This window comes from Crocodylus siamensis, chromosome 2, assembly GCF_052110815.1.
Source record: "Crocodylus siamensis isolate JL-2025a chromosome 2, ASM5211081v1, whole genome shotgun sequence".
Classification (NCBI taxonomy): domain Eukaryota; kingdom Metazoa; phylum Chordata; order Crocodylia; family Crocodylidae; genus Crocodylus; species Crocodylus siamensis.
Window position 1 is genome coordinate 88,453,459 of NC_143396.1, and position 17,894 is coordinate 88,471,352.

The 17,894-nt window shown below is 39.6% G+C and overlaps 1 protein-coding gene across 2 annotated transcripts in view; it reads right to left on the minus strand.

The window, feature by feature from the left end:
* Positions 1–17,894, minus strand: part of GLRB (glycine receptor beta) — a 69,041-nt gene that overhangs the window by 21,781 nt on the left and 29,366 nt on the right. For both annotated transcript variants that reach the window (XM_090036307.1, XM_090036305.1), the window contains exons 5-7: positions 14,346–14,575; positions 8,817–8,899; positions 3,534–3,674 (exon numbers count right to left, since the gene is read on the minus strand). In XM_090036307.1, the coding sequence (XP_089892433.1) occupies positions 3,534–3,674; positions 8,817–8,899; positions 14,346–14,575 (454 nt within the window). The remainder of the gene's footprint in view (positions 1–3,533; positions 3,675–8,816; positions 8,900–14,345; positions 14,576–17,894) is intronic.

The window sequence follows — 17,894 nt, forward strand, 5'->3', positions numbered from 1 at the left end:
TGGTGGGGGCAGGGAGGGTGGAATCTTAGACTATGTTCCACCATTTCTAAAGCAGTCTATATGGCTAAGGACAGACATTCAAAAAGCCTCAGCCTGAATTGATTCTATCGTTGCAGGTTAGTCTAACCTGCAAAGCTTAAACCAATTTGGAGGTGGACATACATTTGCTTTTCATTCCAGAAATGCAGGCACATGCCTGCAGTGGTTCAGGCTAGAAGCCGGGGGACACCACAGCAGCCTTTCCTTCCCTTCCACAATACTGAGCTGAGAGGGAGCATGGCCAGGCCTGGCAGGATGCTCTGATTAGCCTACCAGGGAATTGCTAACAGTGTTTATCACTCCTAACTCGGTGTCTGAGAAAACAACAGAGGGATATTACCAGCTACCTGTTAATTCTACCTTCGTCACTGCATGGACTGGAGCCAGGGTCTGCTAGTTAATCCACAGATACCTCTCAGCAAGTATACCTGCTTAGCAAGGAGTAGAGGGGAGGGCGGGGGGTGGAGAGCAGCCTGCAAGTCCTTGCCGGAACTCCACCCAGGGAGCAGGGAGCAGAGGGGAGGTGCCAGGTCTGCTGTGGAGCAGAGAGACCCACCCAGCCCAGAGAGCATGCTGGGATGCTGGGGGTGTCTGCTTTAACTTAAACCAGCAAGGGGTCTGGGACAGACATTGCATAAACTAGTCTGACCCAAATCAGTTAGAGGTCTGATACTACATTCAACCAGGTTTGGCTGAAACTGGTGTCAGATATTTTCAAACTGGTTCATGTGCACTGAACATCTGTTCTGTTACAGGTTTAAACCAGTTTCTGATCATTACAGTGGTTTATGTGTAATGTCTGTCCCCAGCCTATATGCCAAATTTCTGTTCTGTTACAGGTACAGACTGGTTTCTGCTCACTTATACCAGTAAAAGTGTAATGTCTGTACCTGGCTCTTAAGGAGGAGTGCTACTTTTTATTCTGAAGCTGTTGTAGCGCAACTTAAAATGTAGAGCTTCAGCAGCAAGAAGTGAAACACAATCCATTTTTACCTTATATTAATAAAGGTTATTTTATGTCCGGGTTTTCCCAGACATGTCTTCGTTTGGGGTCCTCCCATCTCCATCTGGGCAGTTTATTTAAAGTATCAAGAAATGTCTGGGATTTTGCTCTGACTCTGCTTTCCTAGCACTTCCCAGCTCACCCCAGCAAGGAGATGCTTGGGGCTGGGAGGAGCGGGGACAGGGCGACTGGACAATTGGGCATCACATGCTCTGCACACAGCCCTGACAGCTGCAGGCAGGTAAATTTATGGGGAGCAGGGATTGGAGGGCCATGGCTGGAGACTGTCTGGGTGTGGGCATGTGTGCCTGCTGAAGCTGGGGTTGCAGAAGGGTGGGAAGGGGGAGAGATGTGTTTGCTCTCCCAATTAGGGAAAAGGGTGAGGAAGTTCTTTGGGGGCAGCAAGGAGATGCATGGCAGCAGGGTTGGCAGGGACAGAGAGATGCGGATCAGGAGTGAGGGGCACTGGCAGGGTTCAGGTAGGTGCTGCAAGTCAGGAGTGAGGAGCACCAGCAGGGCATGGTGGATAAGGAGCTGCAGCTCAGGACTGAGGGGTTTCAGCAGGGATGGGAAGGGCGCTGGGTTTGGGAGTGAGGGGTAGGGGCAGGGCATGAGCATATCACTGGCCTCCCCTCACAATCATATACCCTTCCCTCCAACCAGTGTCCTCTTTTTTGAAACTGGAAATATGGTAACCCTACCCTTCTTTGAAACTGCCAAATATTTCCAGCATATACCGTATCATTGCAAATCCATTGTTACCAGATGACAAAACGTTTTGATTTTTAAGAAAAAGATGAGTTTAATGAAAATTTTCAGAAAATTTCAGAAAATTTCTAACTGTTAAGTCATTTACTGATGATCAAACTGTACACAAAAGAAAAGGGAGGAACATGTTATGATGACACATACAATATTCCGTTAAGTAATATCTCAATATACTGTCAAAAATGGTGGATCATGGGAGAGAACACCACTACTATTTTGCTTCTTATTGACACTAGAGACATAATGTTTAGCTATGTTCTGAACATGTTATCAAAACAAATTTATTTAGGATAGATTCCCTCAGATTGCCCTCATCTTTGCCAAATAATTTAAAGGCATAGGATACAAATCTGTCCCTCTGATAAGACAAGCCTGTCTCTTGTGCACTATCATCTATTTCCCCATTGTCTATAAAGATTTATTCTATCCTAAAAACCCCAAGCTCAAATTCTTTTTTTTAAATTTATTTTTAAAAGTCTGGTTATTACCATTTTTGAGTAATGTGTTGTTTAACTGTTTAAGAATTAAATGACTTTGTGGCTTCTACATAAATTTGTATCTGACATGAATTTATACCTGAGCGCAATTATTTTCTAGGTAATTGTGAGTTGTACTTTTACAACTGTATAATTTTACCAGTTGAAGGTGTGAAGTCTTTATATAATATTTAAAAATGATAAATCGACTAGCAATGATATGTTTCCTAGGCAGACATACCAGGTTAGGAATTTAATCCTGTTGTAGTTATGATTACAGCTGTAAAGAATGTTTGCGCCCTCTAAACTGAAACAATGACCATCTCACCATCTCAACTTTAATGGTTCCAAGATTCACTAACATTAGTTGAGAACTCTCCAAACACAGGGTCTAGATCCACAGTACTTCTAGAGTAAAAGACCCTTTCATTTAGCAATTATCAACATTGCAAAGGAATTCTCAGAATTTTCCCTCCCCTGAGCTACCACCTGCAAATTTTGTTGGGAGCTTTCTACAACTTACAGCCATGAACTACAATGGAACCAAGCAAAATAAAGATGATTGCATCTGGATGTGAGCTGTTTCCTGAATACTACAATGTTTAATTGAGGTAACAAGAGATAAACCATTAGAAGCCAGACTACAGACATCATTGTAAAAAGCAGTAGTACTTAGATTTCAGCAAATAATCATGCTATTGCAAAGTATAAATACAATATAAAGTCTTGCCATAGTGATTTGTTTTCAAAAGCACATAGAGAAAGCAAGAAGCTACATGGAAGAAAGTTTGAAGTACTAATAGTAAAGCATTACCCATTTCTGAAATAACATCTGACAAACTCAAGAAACCAAAATGTCCCAAGTTTAAAACAATTTAAGAGAGAAATTCTAGATACACTGATAATTAGAACAGACAAGCCACTTCCAGGCCTAAATAACTCTTCTTGAGACCTTGGAAATGAAATGACTCCTGGAGGACCAGAAAACTCTTAAAACAAAACCAATAAAGCCTTTTATCAGGATCTCTAAATTAGATGTCTCAATTTCTGAATTAGTTTGTGGTTATTGTATTTGACTGTTGCTGCATTATTCTGATTTCAAATGACTGATTAGTTAAAAATCTATGTTACTAATTTTCTCTCATGCAAAACAGAAACTATGAACTTGACAGTTAGCCAATGACAATACATAGTAACTAAAAGCAGCTTGACATTTTTCAACAAATAAGTTTCTAAATATTACCTACCTGTGCCTTTGTAATATTTGGTACAGTTACCATATTCAATATCCTCCTTTTTAATGTCAAACTGAGGCAAAGCAATTTTCTCTAACTGAACAGGATCTCCAGATTGCCAAATAAAACGTAAATCATCAGTTGTATAGCCAACTACAAGGAAAAAAATTAAACAACTCTTAAATCAGAGTAAAATCAGAAAGAAATTCATATGTTATAGAATATTCTCTGATTATTTGAATTCTGCTTACTGTCACAACATAATCAGATGATTCATCACTAGATTTTTTATTGTGTATTTCTTATTTAGGGCTCAAAATGATTTTCTATTATTGAAAACTGAAATTGAATGTAAGATTTTCAATTTAGTACTCGTCATTTAAATTGAGAAAATGATTTTCCAATACTTTGAAACTTGTGTAGTAATTTACATCCCGATTCTGCAAAGGATATAAACATGTAAACACCTTAAATGTGGTCTTAGGTCTCATTGCTTAACACAGAAATTTAAGAATGTACTTAATTGCTTGGCTAAATCTGGGTCTTTACTGAGTACAAAAGGGGACACAGAACTAGTATTCTAATTTGGTAGCCATACACCTAATTTACATTTATTTTGTACAGATTTAAAGCCCTAATTTAGGAAAGTCCTCCATTCAGGAAAATACTTGGGCCTAACTTATACAAAATGAAATGTGGTTTCAGTGTTTAAATGCTTTCTGGAAAATAGATTGATTTAAACACATATTTAAATGTTTGCCTAAATCATGGCCTATCCAATTTCACAAGGTGCAAGGTGATGGAGTAAACATGATATGTTATTAACTAAAGATGTTTTCATTGTCATGATTTTACAAAATGTCATTTCGGTATGGTCTGTATTGATTAGAAATGAAATTAATATAGTCAATGTGTGACAAACAGCGGTACAGGTAAGGGACATGAAAGGAATATGTTTAGAATACAGAAATATTTATGGAGCTGTCCTATTCAGGAGATGAGAATTACTCAGGTGTTTTTCACATTTAAAAAATAGCTGTGATTTAATTAAACTAAAACATTAATGCACTTCTCGGACTTTTAAAAAGGTAGTAATGTTTTTGTGAAAGCTCAAACTTCTCTAAATTTCTCACTTCCAAATGTGTGTTATAAAAGTTATGAAAGTAAGCTTTGATGCCTCACTAATAAATTACTCTTATCATTTTCACAATGCACAATACATTTCAATGAAAAAACCAGAACTGGGGAGATTGACTGTCCAAAAGACAAAGATACATGTAGGGTTCATAACAATAAATATAGTTGCAGGGAACTAGTCAATAAAATGTGGTATAGGCAGCATAGCATGAGTTATAAAAGGTATTTTTATAAGGGATGAGAAATTAGTGGAGGAATGACAGATAAAGCACACTGTTCCAGGTAGCTGATGGTGCTAAGGAAAAAGATCAACTTTCAACATAAAATGGGGACAGAGAATTGAAAAAATACCTAAACTGTCAAAGCAGAGGAGAATGATGGGAATACAGAGGCCATTATGGGCATGATCAGGAAGGATCAATGGATGCAACATGAGTGGATGAGACACACAATCCTGGGCAAGATGGACATAAGGTCTGACCCAGTAAATGGTAATTCTTCATTCTTGAAGGCTTTTCAAGACCATGGAAATATGTATGAGTGAGATTACAGCAGGCTTAGTAGACTTTAGTTTGGCTAGTTTAGCCTCCTACAAGAAGCTGAGGAGGGCAATATCGTAATCAAGGTGTGCAATTACTTAATCACAAAAAACAAATTTTTCATGTGCATGCTGAGGAAGTGACAGACTATGTTGCAGAGATGATAAGTAAGCCAGACAAGCACAAAACTTGTAATAAGAGAAATGGAGATTCTAGGGTCAGAGATAACTCCAAGTTAATTGCCCTACAAAGTAAATGGTTAAGTGAATGTTAAAAAAAGTAAGGGGGGTAGCAGGCATTCACTTAATGGTGCACCGTGATCTGATGTGCAATCCCATTAATCATACCTCCTACATGGCAGGAGGATATTCATACCTCCTGCATGGCTGGAGGATATCCTTTTGACAGATGGCACAATTGTTGGGATCGGGGATCAGATCCCAATCATGCTACTAGCAGCAAGGAGCCCAAGGCATGGGTTTACAAGTGCTGGGTGGGAGCAATCAATAAGCTCCCCCACCTGGCACCTACAAATAAACAGACTCCCTGCTGGGACCCTGTCAAGCCTCTTACTTGATCCTGGAGTCCTGGTGAATGGCTAAAATCTGGGTGTGCAGTTGAGCTGTACATGCAGTTTTTTGACATCCCTGGTGCACAAGGATTAGGGAGTCTCTCCCCGGTACAGGGTCCCCATGCATCAGAACGTCTGACGTACTTTGCCTTTATAGTGCAGCCCACCCTTGGGGCTGTGGAGAACAGTGAGAAAGACTGCCAGGAATGAGGGTCACTAAGTTCCCAGTGGGGAGGACTCCTTGTAACCCAGTTTCTGACAACCCATTTAAGCATCAGGACTGGGGCTGTCCCAGTCTTGATGATAACTCCTACCCCTATGTTGATGCAGCATCAGCATGGGCATGCTACATTTTCAAATTATGGTGCCATACAAACAAGCCAAAAGAACTCCCACATAACTTGCTGGATATTCTTGTGGCTGGTTTGCCATTTTATGGTGCAATAAATCAGCTGTACATACAGAATTTTTCCTATTTATGGTGCAATTAGTGAATTAATCACACATTAAATGCAATTTAAGAGACCAAGAGTTCTTTGAAATAGGTATACTTGTATGACACAGAGCTTTTCATGAGCTATGACAAAATAGGTTGTTGCCTATGAACATTAATCATAGGCAGAGGGAGAAAAAAATATTGCGGGGAGGCGTGCCTGCTCCTCCATTGGGTAAGTCTTTTGGGAAGGTGCTGATCAAGGCGCCACTGGTGAAGGAGGGAGCAGGGCACATGCAGGAGCAGGTGCTGGGGTGAGTGGGGCCCCAGCTGAGCTGAGTGGTGGGAAAAGCAGAGGTCTGGGAGGCACATGAACCCCTGATCTGTGTGTTGAGTGGAGGTGGCTGCTGCCATGTGCTGGGCTTTGAGCCCCACTGCCCCGAGAGCGGCATGATGCCATATACATCTCACCACAGCCCAACAATGCCAGGCACATGGCTTTGGCTGCTCCTGGGGCAACTGCAGCAGAGAGCAAAGCAGAGCATGCAGCAGCAGCCGCCTCTGTCCCGCACACAGTTGGGGGGGCACATTCCCACCACCCAGGCTAGCTGGGGCCCCACTCACCCTAGCCCCTGCTCCTGGCTGTGCTCCACTCCCTCCCTCACCATGGGGACCTCAATCTGTCCCCTGCATGGCACTGAGGGAGGGAGTAGTGCAGGGGCAAATCATTTACCCATGCCACTGCCCCACTCCCTCTTGCAGTATGGGTATGGTCCCCCAACCCAGCCCAGCTGGGGCCCCATTCACTGTGAATGGGGCCCCAGCCAGGCTTGGTCGGGGGACATTTGGAGTCTGGCGGCTCATCCAGGGATGCAGTGGTGGGGGCAAGGGTGGTTCCTGTTGGTATTATTAGAGAAGCTGATTTTCGCCTATACTTTATAGGATGAACCTAACTTCTGCTTATAGCAGAAACAGTTGACAGTACTGGGACAAGAATGGATTTCATATAAATTCTGAGTACAGTATTAACCACTCCACAAACTAAATGATGATGGTAATACAGAGACATAAATCTGAAGACTTGGTGACTTATATAAGCTGAGGCGCAAACAGAGGAACTGTCACACCGTATCAAAGCAACAGTCAATCAAATTCACTATCTTCTCTCTAGTAGTTGCTGGACCAGATACTTCAGAGAAAAAAACATGAAATGCTACAGTTGACAGTTATCAAATAACCTAGCCATAAAAGAAGTTTCTCCTATTACTTTCAGTCATATTTTAGCTAATTCTATCACACACAAGGAGTTATGTTCCTTCTAATTACAGTAAAATCTTATCTAATGTATCTATGGCGTTGTCATTTATTCATAGAAATATCTAATTCTTTCCTGAATCTGTGTGTATCCTTTACCACAATGATACCAAGTGAAAATAAGTACCAAAGGCTAATTATATTTAAGTAAAAAATATGACCTACTATCCATTGTAAATTTTCTGCCTTGCAGCTTCAATAAATACTTCTTTTTCCTTGCATTACAAAGAAGGATCAATAGGACTATTCAATTTACTACCTTTGACCTATTACATATTCTATTATTCCTCTCTTTTTTAAACTAAGCAAAGGGAATCTTTCTAGATTCTCTTCATTTTAAAGCCTTTTTGGACATCCCATATTATCTATTACTTGTACCAGCCCCAAAATCCTATGTATTTCCATAAGGGGGCTGAGAACTGAGAAGAGAAACTAAGGAGTCAGATGGATGAAATGATGTGATCATGTGGAAAGGTAAGCAAAGATTTCCTGTAACTCTGACAACTGCTGAATGATAAAAGAGTATTATAAAATGTCAGAAAAAGAATGGCAAGGAAGGACTTCAACAGATGCAAATCTTATTAGTGTATCATTGTTCTGTTTTAGTAAATCACATCCCATTTTGGTGTCTTTAAGCACAGGTTATGAAAGCCTGCATAGCTGTTCTAGTGCATATTTGTTGGGACATCAGAACCCCACAAAATTAAATGTAGCATGGAGTTCATCATTCCCATATTCTGCTAATGTTTCTGACATGCATGTATGTGTCCAAGGTCAGGATTATGACCTAACTATATACAGTTTGGAAAACAAATCCAAAAGTCTTCAGCAAAGGCACCTTAATAAGTTTACTAAATTCAAGAAAATAAACACATAGGCAAATCTAAAATTGAGCCCAGGGTCAATAAGACCTATAAAACGTCATTCAAACCTGGTGTAAGAAGGTAGAAATCTATTTACCTTAATTGACTACACTTAACTATACCAGTGTTGAACTGAGCCCCAAACTAGCCAAGGGAATTACTGATTCCAAGGGATATTCATACCCATTTCTTTCCCAATCCACCATAAATGTCTTCAGCTACTGTTATGTTTGGTAGCAGCACCTAGTAATAATGGTTCCGTAAACAAACAGTTTTTACAGAAAAGATGCACGAATTTATATTTGCAGCAATCAACTAACATGAATTTAAAAAACTTATTACAAAATGGCAACATTAACAAAATAATACAAATCATTTGTCTGATTTCCAGACAACTCTTGAAGGTTGCTATTTTTAGACATATACTGATTTACATACAGCTTTCCAATTGCATCTTGCAACGCTGTGTATCCATAGGAAACAAGGTCAAGTCCAAAGGGCATGACAGAGTAACAGATAACCTGAAAGAGTAAAAATGATGCTTACAAACCATTTCAGATGCAAGTAACAGAAGTACAATAAGGCAGAAAAAACATATGTTTTGTTTTAACTTTAAAATTACTAAAATATGACAATTTCAATTTATTTTTAAACTTATTGTAAAGTACAGAAAGTCTCAAATTGTCAGCAGGGTTTAATTTCAATTATTTATGACAGGGATGCCAAGTGTATCTGGCCTTGTGGACTGAATGAACAAAATGGGGCTGGTATGAAGGCTGAACTGGACCCACAGACCAGCCCCACATTCTAGATGCATTATGTGTCCTGCAGTAGCTGTGGTGGGTGCCATATGTGGCCCAGTCCTGCTGTGGCCCTCCAGAGTTGTGCTGCAGGGCCCCAATACAACTGTTGTGCGGTTGTACTACACAGCCCTGGAGCAGCCACCATGAGCAACATGGCCCTAGAGTGGCATGCAATTGCTTTAGGGCTATGCTACACACAATGGCTGCTCCACCGCTCTAGATTGTGACCTGGAGGCATCACTGCATGCAGCACACAGGGCTATCCAGCACGCCCTGCATGCTGCCTATGCATTGCTCTGAGACCAGGGGTTAGACGATAAGGCTCTATGGACTAGATCCAGCCTATGGGTCATAAATTTGACACCCATGATTTCTGATAGTACTGATCTGTGGGTTAACAAGTGTAAGATACAGCAGTATATTTTTTTAGACAATGATTCTGAGTAACATGATCAAACTACAGTATATACCCCAACAAACCTTTATGAGTGCCAAATTTTGTATCGTTTATAAATATTAAGGATTAGTAAGGCTTTAATTTAAAGGAATATTTTAGAAAGAAAATTCTTTCCCCACGAGTTGGGGGTGACAGAATGTTTTAGACAAAATGGTTTCCATTAGAAATGCTTATTTATTGAAACTGAGAAGGTGTACAGAGAAGGGTCAGTTTTCAGAAATACTGATATGAAAAATGTTTCAAAAAAAGTTTAGAAAGTGTTGAAATGTTCTATTTGACACTTTCAAATTATTTTTATTTCCAGTTCAATGTGACTTTTCATTTTGAAATTTGAGTTTATATTTCACAATTAAAAACATGTGAAATCAAAATGAAACATTTCAAAATGATCTTAAAGCATTGATTGACCTGGTTAATTTTTTTCCCTACAGCTCATTGGTTCATAAAAGCCCCTGGCATTGTGGTATCTTATTTGGATTTTGGAAGGGAAAAATTTCAAAGTCTGAAACTCACATAGCCTGGGAAAACTATTTTCTGCTCAATTCTAGTCTAGAAGTACAGAGGCCATCTCAACCTAAAAGTGATTTCAAGTAAAAGTTGGTAAAACAGTGCTATACGGAGTGGTAGTGATCCTCCAGTTTCATTACTTCTCCTTCCTGTTCTGCATGCTGGCGATGGAGTCTATCCCACTACTCCAGCTGCAACAGTGAGGGGTCTGGATAGGTCATCTACTAAGGTGATGAGAAGAGGGTATTGTTCCTGTTTTTGTTTGGCAGATGGTTATTTTGGACTTCTTTCCAGTCTCACTGTCACATAGTTTGCTGGAGCTTATACTAGTCATGTACCATACACACCTTTTCCCCAAAACCTAGCCCCCTAAAATTGGCATGTGTATCTTAAATGGAAAAGCTGAGTTTTGTCCTAGAATAGAAGCACCTCCCTTTGATTCCTGTTCTCCCTGACAGCAGCAGTGGTATTTCACTCAGGCAGCTGAGGGAATAAATTCACTTAATGGCTCATTGTTCTTCACTCCACAGGTGTTAATGATTTCCTCTCCTTTTGGATATTCTTGATTTTCAACTAGTCAAGCTGACCTTACTTTGGCATTTTTTTCTATCTGTTAGCTGCTAGTGGTATGTCTTTTCCCATTTCAACTGGAAAGTGTTTTTAGTTCTTTTCAAAATCATAGATCTACCCACAGAGATCAGTCTCCAGCAGCAGCTAGGGTTTCAGCTTTTGGTTAATCAGGAAAGGGAATGTGAAGAAATTTCAGATTAGGCACTGCTTCTGCTCTATGTTGACATAACTCCAGAAAAATATTTTTTCTTCACTCTCTGTTCCCCAAAACAAGATGTGTATCTTATTTGGGGGTGTGTGGTATGTAAGAAAATAAGATATGGCAGGGCCCAAAGTCTAGAAGAGACTTTTTTCTATATAACACAATTGATAAATTTTGTATGAATTTTTACTTACCGCCTGGCATGCTATCTGGCAAAAGACTAGGTTTGGGTTTAAATATACATTCCTCATAATTTAGGTGTGTTCTGGTGTGACTGGTAGGTTAAAGCAGCTCCTTGTAACCCAGGGGGTTATTTGGGTACGAGCTTCAACCAAGTTGCTGGAAAATGGCATGGCATTCTTCCATGTCTGCAACAGCATATGATTCCCCTTATCTCATCTTTCTTATCTCCTAAGCTGAGAAAGGGAATGGGCTGGGCTTCCAGCTTCCAGCCATGAATCCTACTAGTTCCAAGAGCATATGTGGCTTCTTGCCTTCATATCTGTTCTAATGTTTGTAGAACTTGGAACTATTGGCCACTGGCTGAAATCTATCCTGAGACATCTTAGTGGGGACCTTCACGTTTAAATGTATCACGGCACATGTGTTTTATGGAGTCTATGTCCACATCAATATTTTCCAATTCATATTTGAGTATGAACATAAGTACTCATAAGCTGCTGGGAAATGGAACCAAACATCTGGAAATCATTATGATTTACCACTTCAGTTGAAAGCAATTCTCTTCTAAACATCTAGATCCTGTAATCTATGACACACTTCTATTTTCATGAACCATGTTTGTTTACAGTATATTCAGCATCCTTTAGCAATAAAGTCAATCCATAAATAAAAACTTCTACTGCTTTTGAATCCAATGAAGAAATCTGTACTTAATATTCCACTGATCTTAAGCAATAATATTTCCTACTACGTTTACACTCTGTGTAACAGTCTTATATGTACAATTTCTGAATATTCTTCCCCTAAGTCCCAGTAACTGCTGGCACTTTTACAAAATCACTTTTTCATTAATTTATGGGACATCTATGGCATCTGAAAACTACATAATTTCCTCTGAAGGATCCTAAGTTATATATTTTATCAATTTCACTATGCTTCTGTGAATCTACTCAATTATCCCACTGCAATTGTTATTCATTTTGTGTAGCATGTCACGGAATGAGATCCCCAAATGTGGCCGTGATACCCTAGTGGCTCTGTAACCATGCAAGCTGTGTCCTCAGGGCACCCTCTTATCTCACCTGTCACAACTTTGATGGAAAAATAATTCAGGAGGCTGCCCATGAGCCTTCACTTACTCCTAGTTTGTTGAACCTTACTGAAGCTCTCTGATCTGTAGGCCCTTTGCCAGGCCTCTCTTCAGTACAGTGCTGCACAAGGTACCTCAGGCCTTATGGGCCAATTGTGTGGCTGAAATCCCCCTCCCCGTTTACTATGCCCCATGCCTGATGGGTGTTACATTGCTGTTATGCTGTGTTGGGACCTTGGCCTACTCAGACTCCGCCCCTTTGATATAGCTAGGCCTTCTAGCCCAGACCCACTGTGTTGGGCATGGCTTTGAGGCACTAGCCCACAAACTCCTCTTATTACTGGGCCCCTGGCCCTTGCAGCTCATGCCCCTCTGGCACTAGGTCTCCAGCCCCTTGCAGCTTGTGCCCATCTGGGACTGGGCTCTCCAGCCCCTTGCAGCTTACACCCCCCTGGAGCTCCACAGCCCTCTTGCTGTGCCCTGCCTGGTGCTGGGCTCTCCACAGCCCCTGAGACTGCACCGTTCTGGTGCTGGGGCTCTACACCATCATGCAATCCAATGAGGCCTCCTCCTCCTCTAGTTAGTCTCTTCCAGGTCTACCGATTCAAACAATAACACAAACCTAAGCCCCTGGGCTACAACATAACATTAATAATAAAGGCAGCACTCTGCCCTTTTAAGAGGGCCAACTCCCACCCTTAAAATACCAGACCACTTTATCTCTGGGCACCTTATAAGCCCCTAGAGTCTTACTGCATTTGCAGGTAGCAAAGCAGGCAGCCAGATGCATTGGACCATTCTCTTGTTCAGGAGCTCCTTCTCCTGGCAATTGCCAAAGAGAGAGTGACCCCCAGCCAGCCTCAGCCTTGAATTTGTATGTACCCTGGGCTCTGACTCCTTCCAGTCGGCTGACCACCTGCAGGTGCCAGCTAATTACCTTGTTAGCCTGTTACTCAGGCAACCTGCAGCTGTGGGGCTCTGTGTAGCCTGCCAGGCTCCTTTGCTAATGTGTTTCTGCTTTTAAATGCACAGGCACCCCTTGGTGCCCTGTAACAAGCAATATTTTATCGACTTTTGATAACTTACAGGCTAAGTATAGACAATCTGAATCAATTTAATTTTCACAGGTTAGTCTAAGCTACGTAGATTGAACCAATAAGCAAGTGAACAGACATTCACTTTTGATTCCAGAAATGCAGCCACATGCCTGCAGTGGCCCAGGTCAGAAGTCAGGGGGTGCTAGAGCATGCGTCCCTGTTCAGCTGAACCAGACAGTTTGGGCAAGATGATCCTGCTCACCCTGCAAGGGCAGGTTTGTGGGGGAGGTGGAAAGCATCCTGAGATTCTGGGGATCTGCTAGTTAACTTAAATATGGAGGGGATCTGGGGCAGAAGTTCAATCAATGTATTTAAGCTAAATCACTTAGGTCTGACACTACATCCACCCAGGTTGATCTTAAACTGGTTTTGGACATTTTGAAAGCAGTATATATGCACTAAACTTCTGTTGTATTACAGATTTGAACCAGCTTCCAGTCTCTTATACTGGTTTATATGTAATTTCCATCTCTAATGATCTAATGCAAATATATGCTTTAAAGACCTTGATATTAGTAAAAATATCATTATGCTTTAGACTCTATGGTTTTATGAGAATTTTCTCTGAATCATTTATGTACAATTTATTTAATATCAGCTATAAATATGATCATGGAAATTATAATGTTGGGGTGACGTAGCTGTGAGGATCCAGGAAAAAGATGAGAGGCAAGGATTTTTGTGGATGATAGCATTTATTGAGCCAGCTGTATAGTTGGGAGGGACACATATGAGCTTTCAGGTACCACTGTACCCTTCCTCAGGTGTCTGAGAAAAAAGTAGATGCAACAGAGCTAAATAGCAGCTAGAACAAAGGCTTATGAAACACTCCATATATATATTGAAACTGGTAATAAGAGATATTATCAGGTTACTGACAAGCAAATTGGTCCAATAAAAGATATCACTCACAAAAATCCATGTCTCTCACATGTAAATTATACATATTACTAAGCATTAAAGTTATATGCATCTCATATGAATCTGTTTATGCAGAAAGATGATATCCTTATCTACTGAAAAAAGATAAGTATTTATAATTAGAAATACCACAATACCTCATGCTGACTAGGACATCTCCATCCCGAAATATAAAAAGAAGAATATTTTCTTGAGTGACATCATGGAAGTTGGCATTCTTTTCATTTGCAAAGAACAGATCTGGTTTCCAGAGACATTTAAACATTGTGGGATCCACTGTTAGAGTATCAGAACCCCTCCAGTCATTTGGCAGTTTAAGTCTGGGGTCATTCCACTTCTGTCTTAGGAAGATATTAACTCGGTAATCCTGAAGAGAAGAATTTGTAAATGTCCATTAGTCTGGCATAAAAACTCAGGGGAAATATCATAAGGAATCCTAGCAAGAAACAGCTATTTAGATTTCTTGCTTTTACTATGATCGTTCTTCAGATGACACCAACAAAATCATTCTTGATTTTAGTATAAATTGTTAGCATGTTATATAATGGTCTTTTTTCTCTACTAGCCACATTAAAATTAAAACAATGTGGGCCAAATCCACTCTCATTTTTGTATCCCTGGATATCAGTGTATTTACCACAGTAAATGAGGAAGGTGTTCTTATAATTTTATAATACTGAGTTAATTCAGGCATCAGTAAATCATGCCATGTGTATTTTATATGTGTATTCACTTCCTATGTCTTGACAAACATAAACCACAATACATTCTCCAGTTAGCTACGGTATGCTAACAATGTGGCATTACACTGTTAAATCAAAAAACAGAGCAGAAAGAATACTCTTACAGAATAACATATTCTAAACAACAAACCAAAGAAATATGAAACAGCTTTCTAGATTTTGAAGGAATGTTGTTACATACATTCCTCGAGTAACTTACAGCAGCCTTAGGGCTTATAATGGACCTCTCCGGACAGCTTTGGTCTCTGAGGATTACGCATAGGATCTTGTAACATCAGTGAAACCCAATGCTCACAATTTAAAAAAGAATGCGTCTCCGAGGGTCCAGGATCAACAACCTTACTCTGACCAAAATCCAAATGAAATCACCAGGAGTTTTGCCCAGAGAGGGAATTGGGCACAGAGGGAAGCAAATGTTGCCTTCAGGGACTGCAGCAGCATGTGTCTGAGAGCACAAATGATAGCCACATGCGTTGTATTCTCAATGAGGGCTGTGTGCATACAAGGGTAAAATCTGACCCAGAACATGAGTTAGGATTTTTAGCCTTACCTCTTAGCCTTGCTGCCTTTTCATTTAGGTTTAAGACAGACCATAAATGTTATTTACATACTGAGTGGGTTACCAAAAGAGAGAAAGAGATGCCTTACTGTTTAAAAAAAGAAAAAAAAGAAAAAACTCTTTATTTTAGATAACTTCTGCCTCTGGGCTTCCTACCATAGACTATCTTTTTATGTCTGTCTACTAGACAATAAACACTGGGATTCATTTATGACAGTGCTAGCATTTTACAAATAATAATAATCTGTTATGGATGAACTGTCAGTTAATAGGGATATTCTTGGTATATGTTTCCTCTCTCAGTGTGCCAAACTGATTTAATAAAGAACTTTTACTGTACTAGTTACTGTCTTCCTGTAAAGCACTCTTCTGTTACTATAGCTTAAGTACTCCTCAAAATTGTTATATTTATGATCAAGGGTGTGTCTATTTTGTACGATGTAGCGAGATGTAAACATACCCACCCTACCTCTATTGTAGGTATTAGAGCACATCTACAAGTTCATTAATGCACTTTTGCTACTGTGCATTAAATTTAGTACCTCCATTGTGAGGTACTAGAAAAAGGCATGTTAGGATGTTTTTAATGCATATTACTGAAAGAGCACAGTTTTTTGTGATGTTTTAATGCTCATTAAAATAGGTTAAAGCCTATGTGTAGATGCACCCAGTGGCAGTAAACCCATATTGGTACAGAGTTCTGATTAACTAAATGTGTCAATCAATAAATATTGCCTTCTTGTCACAAGATATGAGCTGTAACTATACTTCTGCTGGTACCTGAGTTAGCTCATGTAGAAATAACTCAAACACTTCTATACTGCTCTGCATTGTGCAGTTCAGACACATTCCAAGTGTCATTGGAAGTTGCTGGACAGAAATCTAAATCCAGGACAAGAAGGCAATATTTATTGATTGACATGTTTACTTAATAAATAAACTTTGAAAAAGTTTTACCACCACAGATACGCTGCTTTTTGACAATCTGTTGTTGGACAAAGGAATGCAAGGTATTATTTGCTTTGATGCTAAGGCCAACTTTCACCAAGGTAAATGTGCCTTCAAAAGTGGCAGTCCATGGCAGGCCCTTTATACTGCTGGAACAGTAAAAGGGGTCTGAGCATTTGAATGTGTTCAGTCACTATTTCTATCTCAGAATGCATCTGTTCAATTATACGTATAATTATGGCTCTGTTTACTTTTTGTATTATGAAATTCCCATCCCATATGGACTTATTTTCTCAGTGGAAATGACTTAATTGTTTTTAAACCACTTGTGATAAATACTACTCATTGTTCATTCTCACTAGCATACCATTATTCATTACACTGAAAATGAATTTCATCCAAAAATCCACCATCCCAATTACAAGCCTTGATAAGCTATTTTACTTTGTGGTAAAGGCAAAGTTCCAAAACCTGGATTCAACTTACGCATTCAGAATCAATGTACATGTGTAAGACATTGCAGGATGAGAGGTTAGGTATTAAATATTCAAAACACAGAATGCATTAGTGAAATCTGAACACAGGGTTTCTTCCTGTATCGTTTTGTAATTTTCTACTTCATAATTATGACAACCTTATTCTTTAAAGGCATCAAGCAGCGAATTTTGAGGAAAAATTTTAAGGGCTTGATCCTGTTTCCATTGAAATCAATGGAAAAACTCCCCACCTAAAAAAATACAAAATACTGGTTGGAGAACCTAGGCTAGGGAAGCCAGCCTATATCTCAAGATTGTGTACAAATAGAAAAGGAAAAAAAGAAAACGTCATGACATAAGATCAGGCTCAATATAAGCAACAATATAAAAAAGTTTCTATTTTAGTAGAAGATGATTTTTTGTAGCATCTGGTAGCAGCATAACCAAAGATACATCAGCATTTCTCGCATAATTTATTTTGGGAGAAGCTTAACTAGTCACTTAAATTTGGGCAATGGAACATAACCTCCAGTACTCCCATTATATTTAGGCAATGTGGGTGGGGAGAAGACAGTGCATAATAAATATTTTGCCTTTTCACACAATACTTATGAGCCTGTTTAGAAGAGAATAAAATTAAATTTTCCCCTTGTTGATTTCAATTTATTTAGCCACCTCTTCATTGTAAAGAGGAAAATAATAGCTATTTATTAATATTTAAGATGGGAGGAACTGGACATTTTTTCTACTAATTTACATTGGATTTTATATTCCTATGAAACACAAGCAGGTAGAAGGGTTAGAGAGCATCTATTTCTATAACATATTTGAAGTATAAGCTTCTGAACAGTGACTATATGGCCAGACCCAGTACAGGTTGTGACACATGATACAGATGAGTTTACTGTCTTCCCAGCAAAACAGAAACTGCTGGACTTTATGAAAATTTGGGCTATGTTT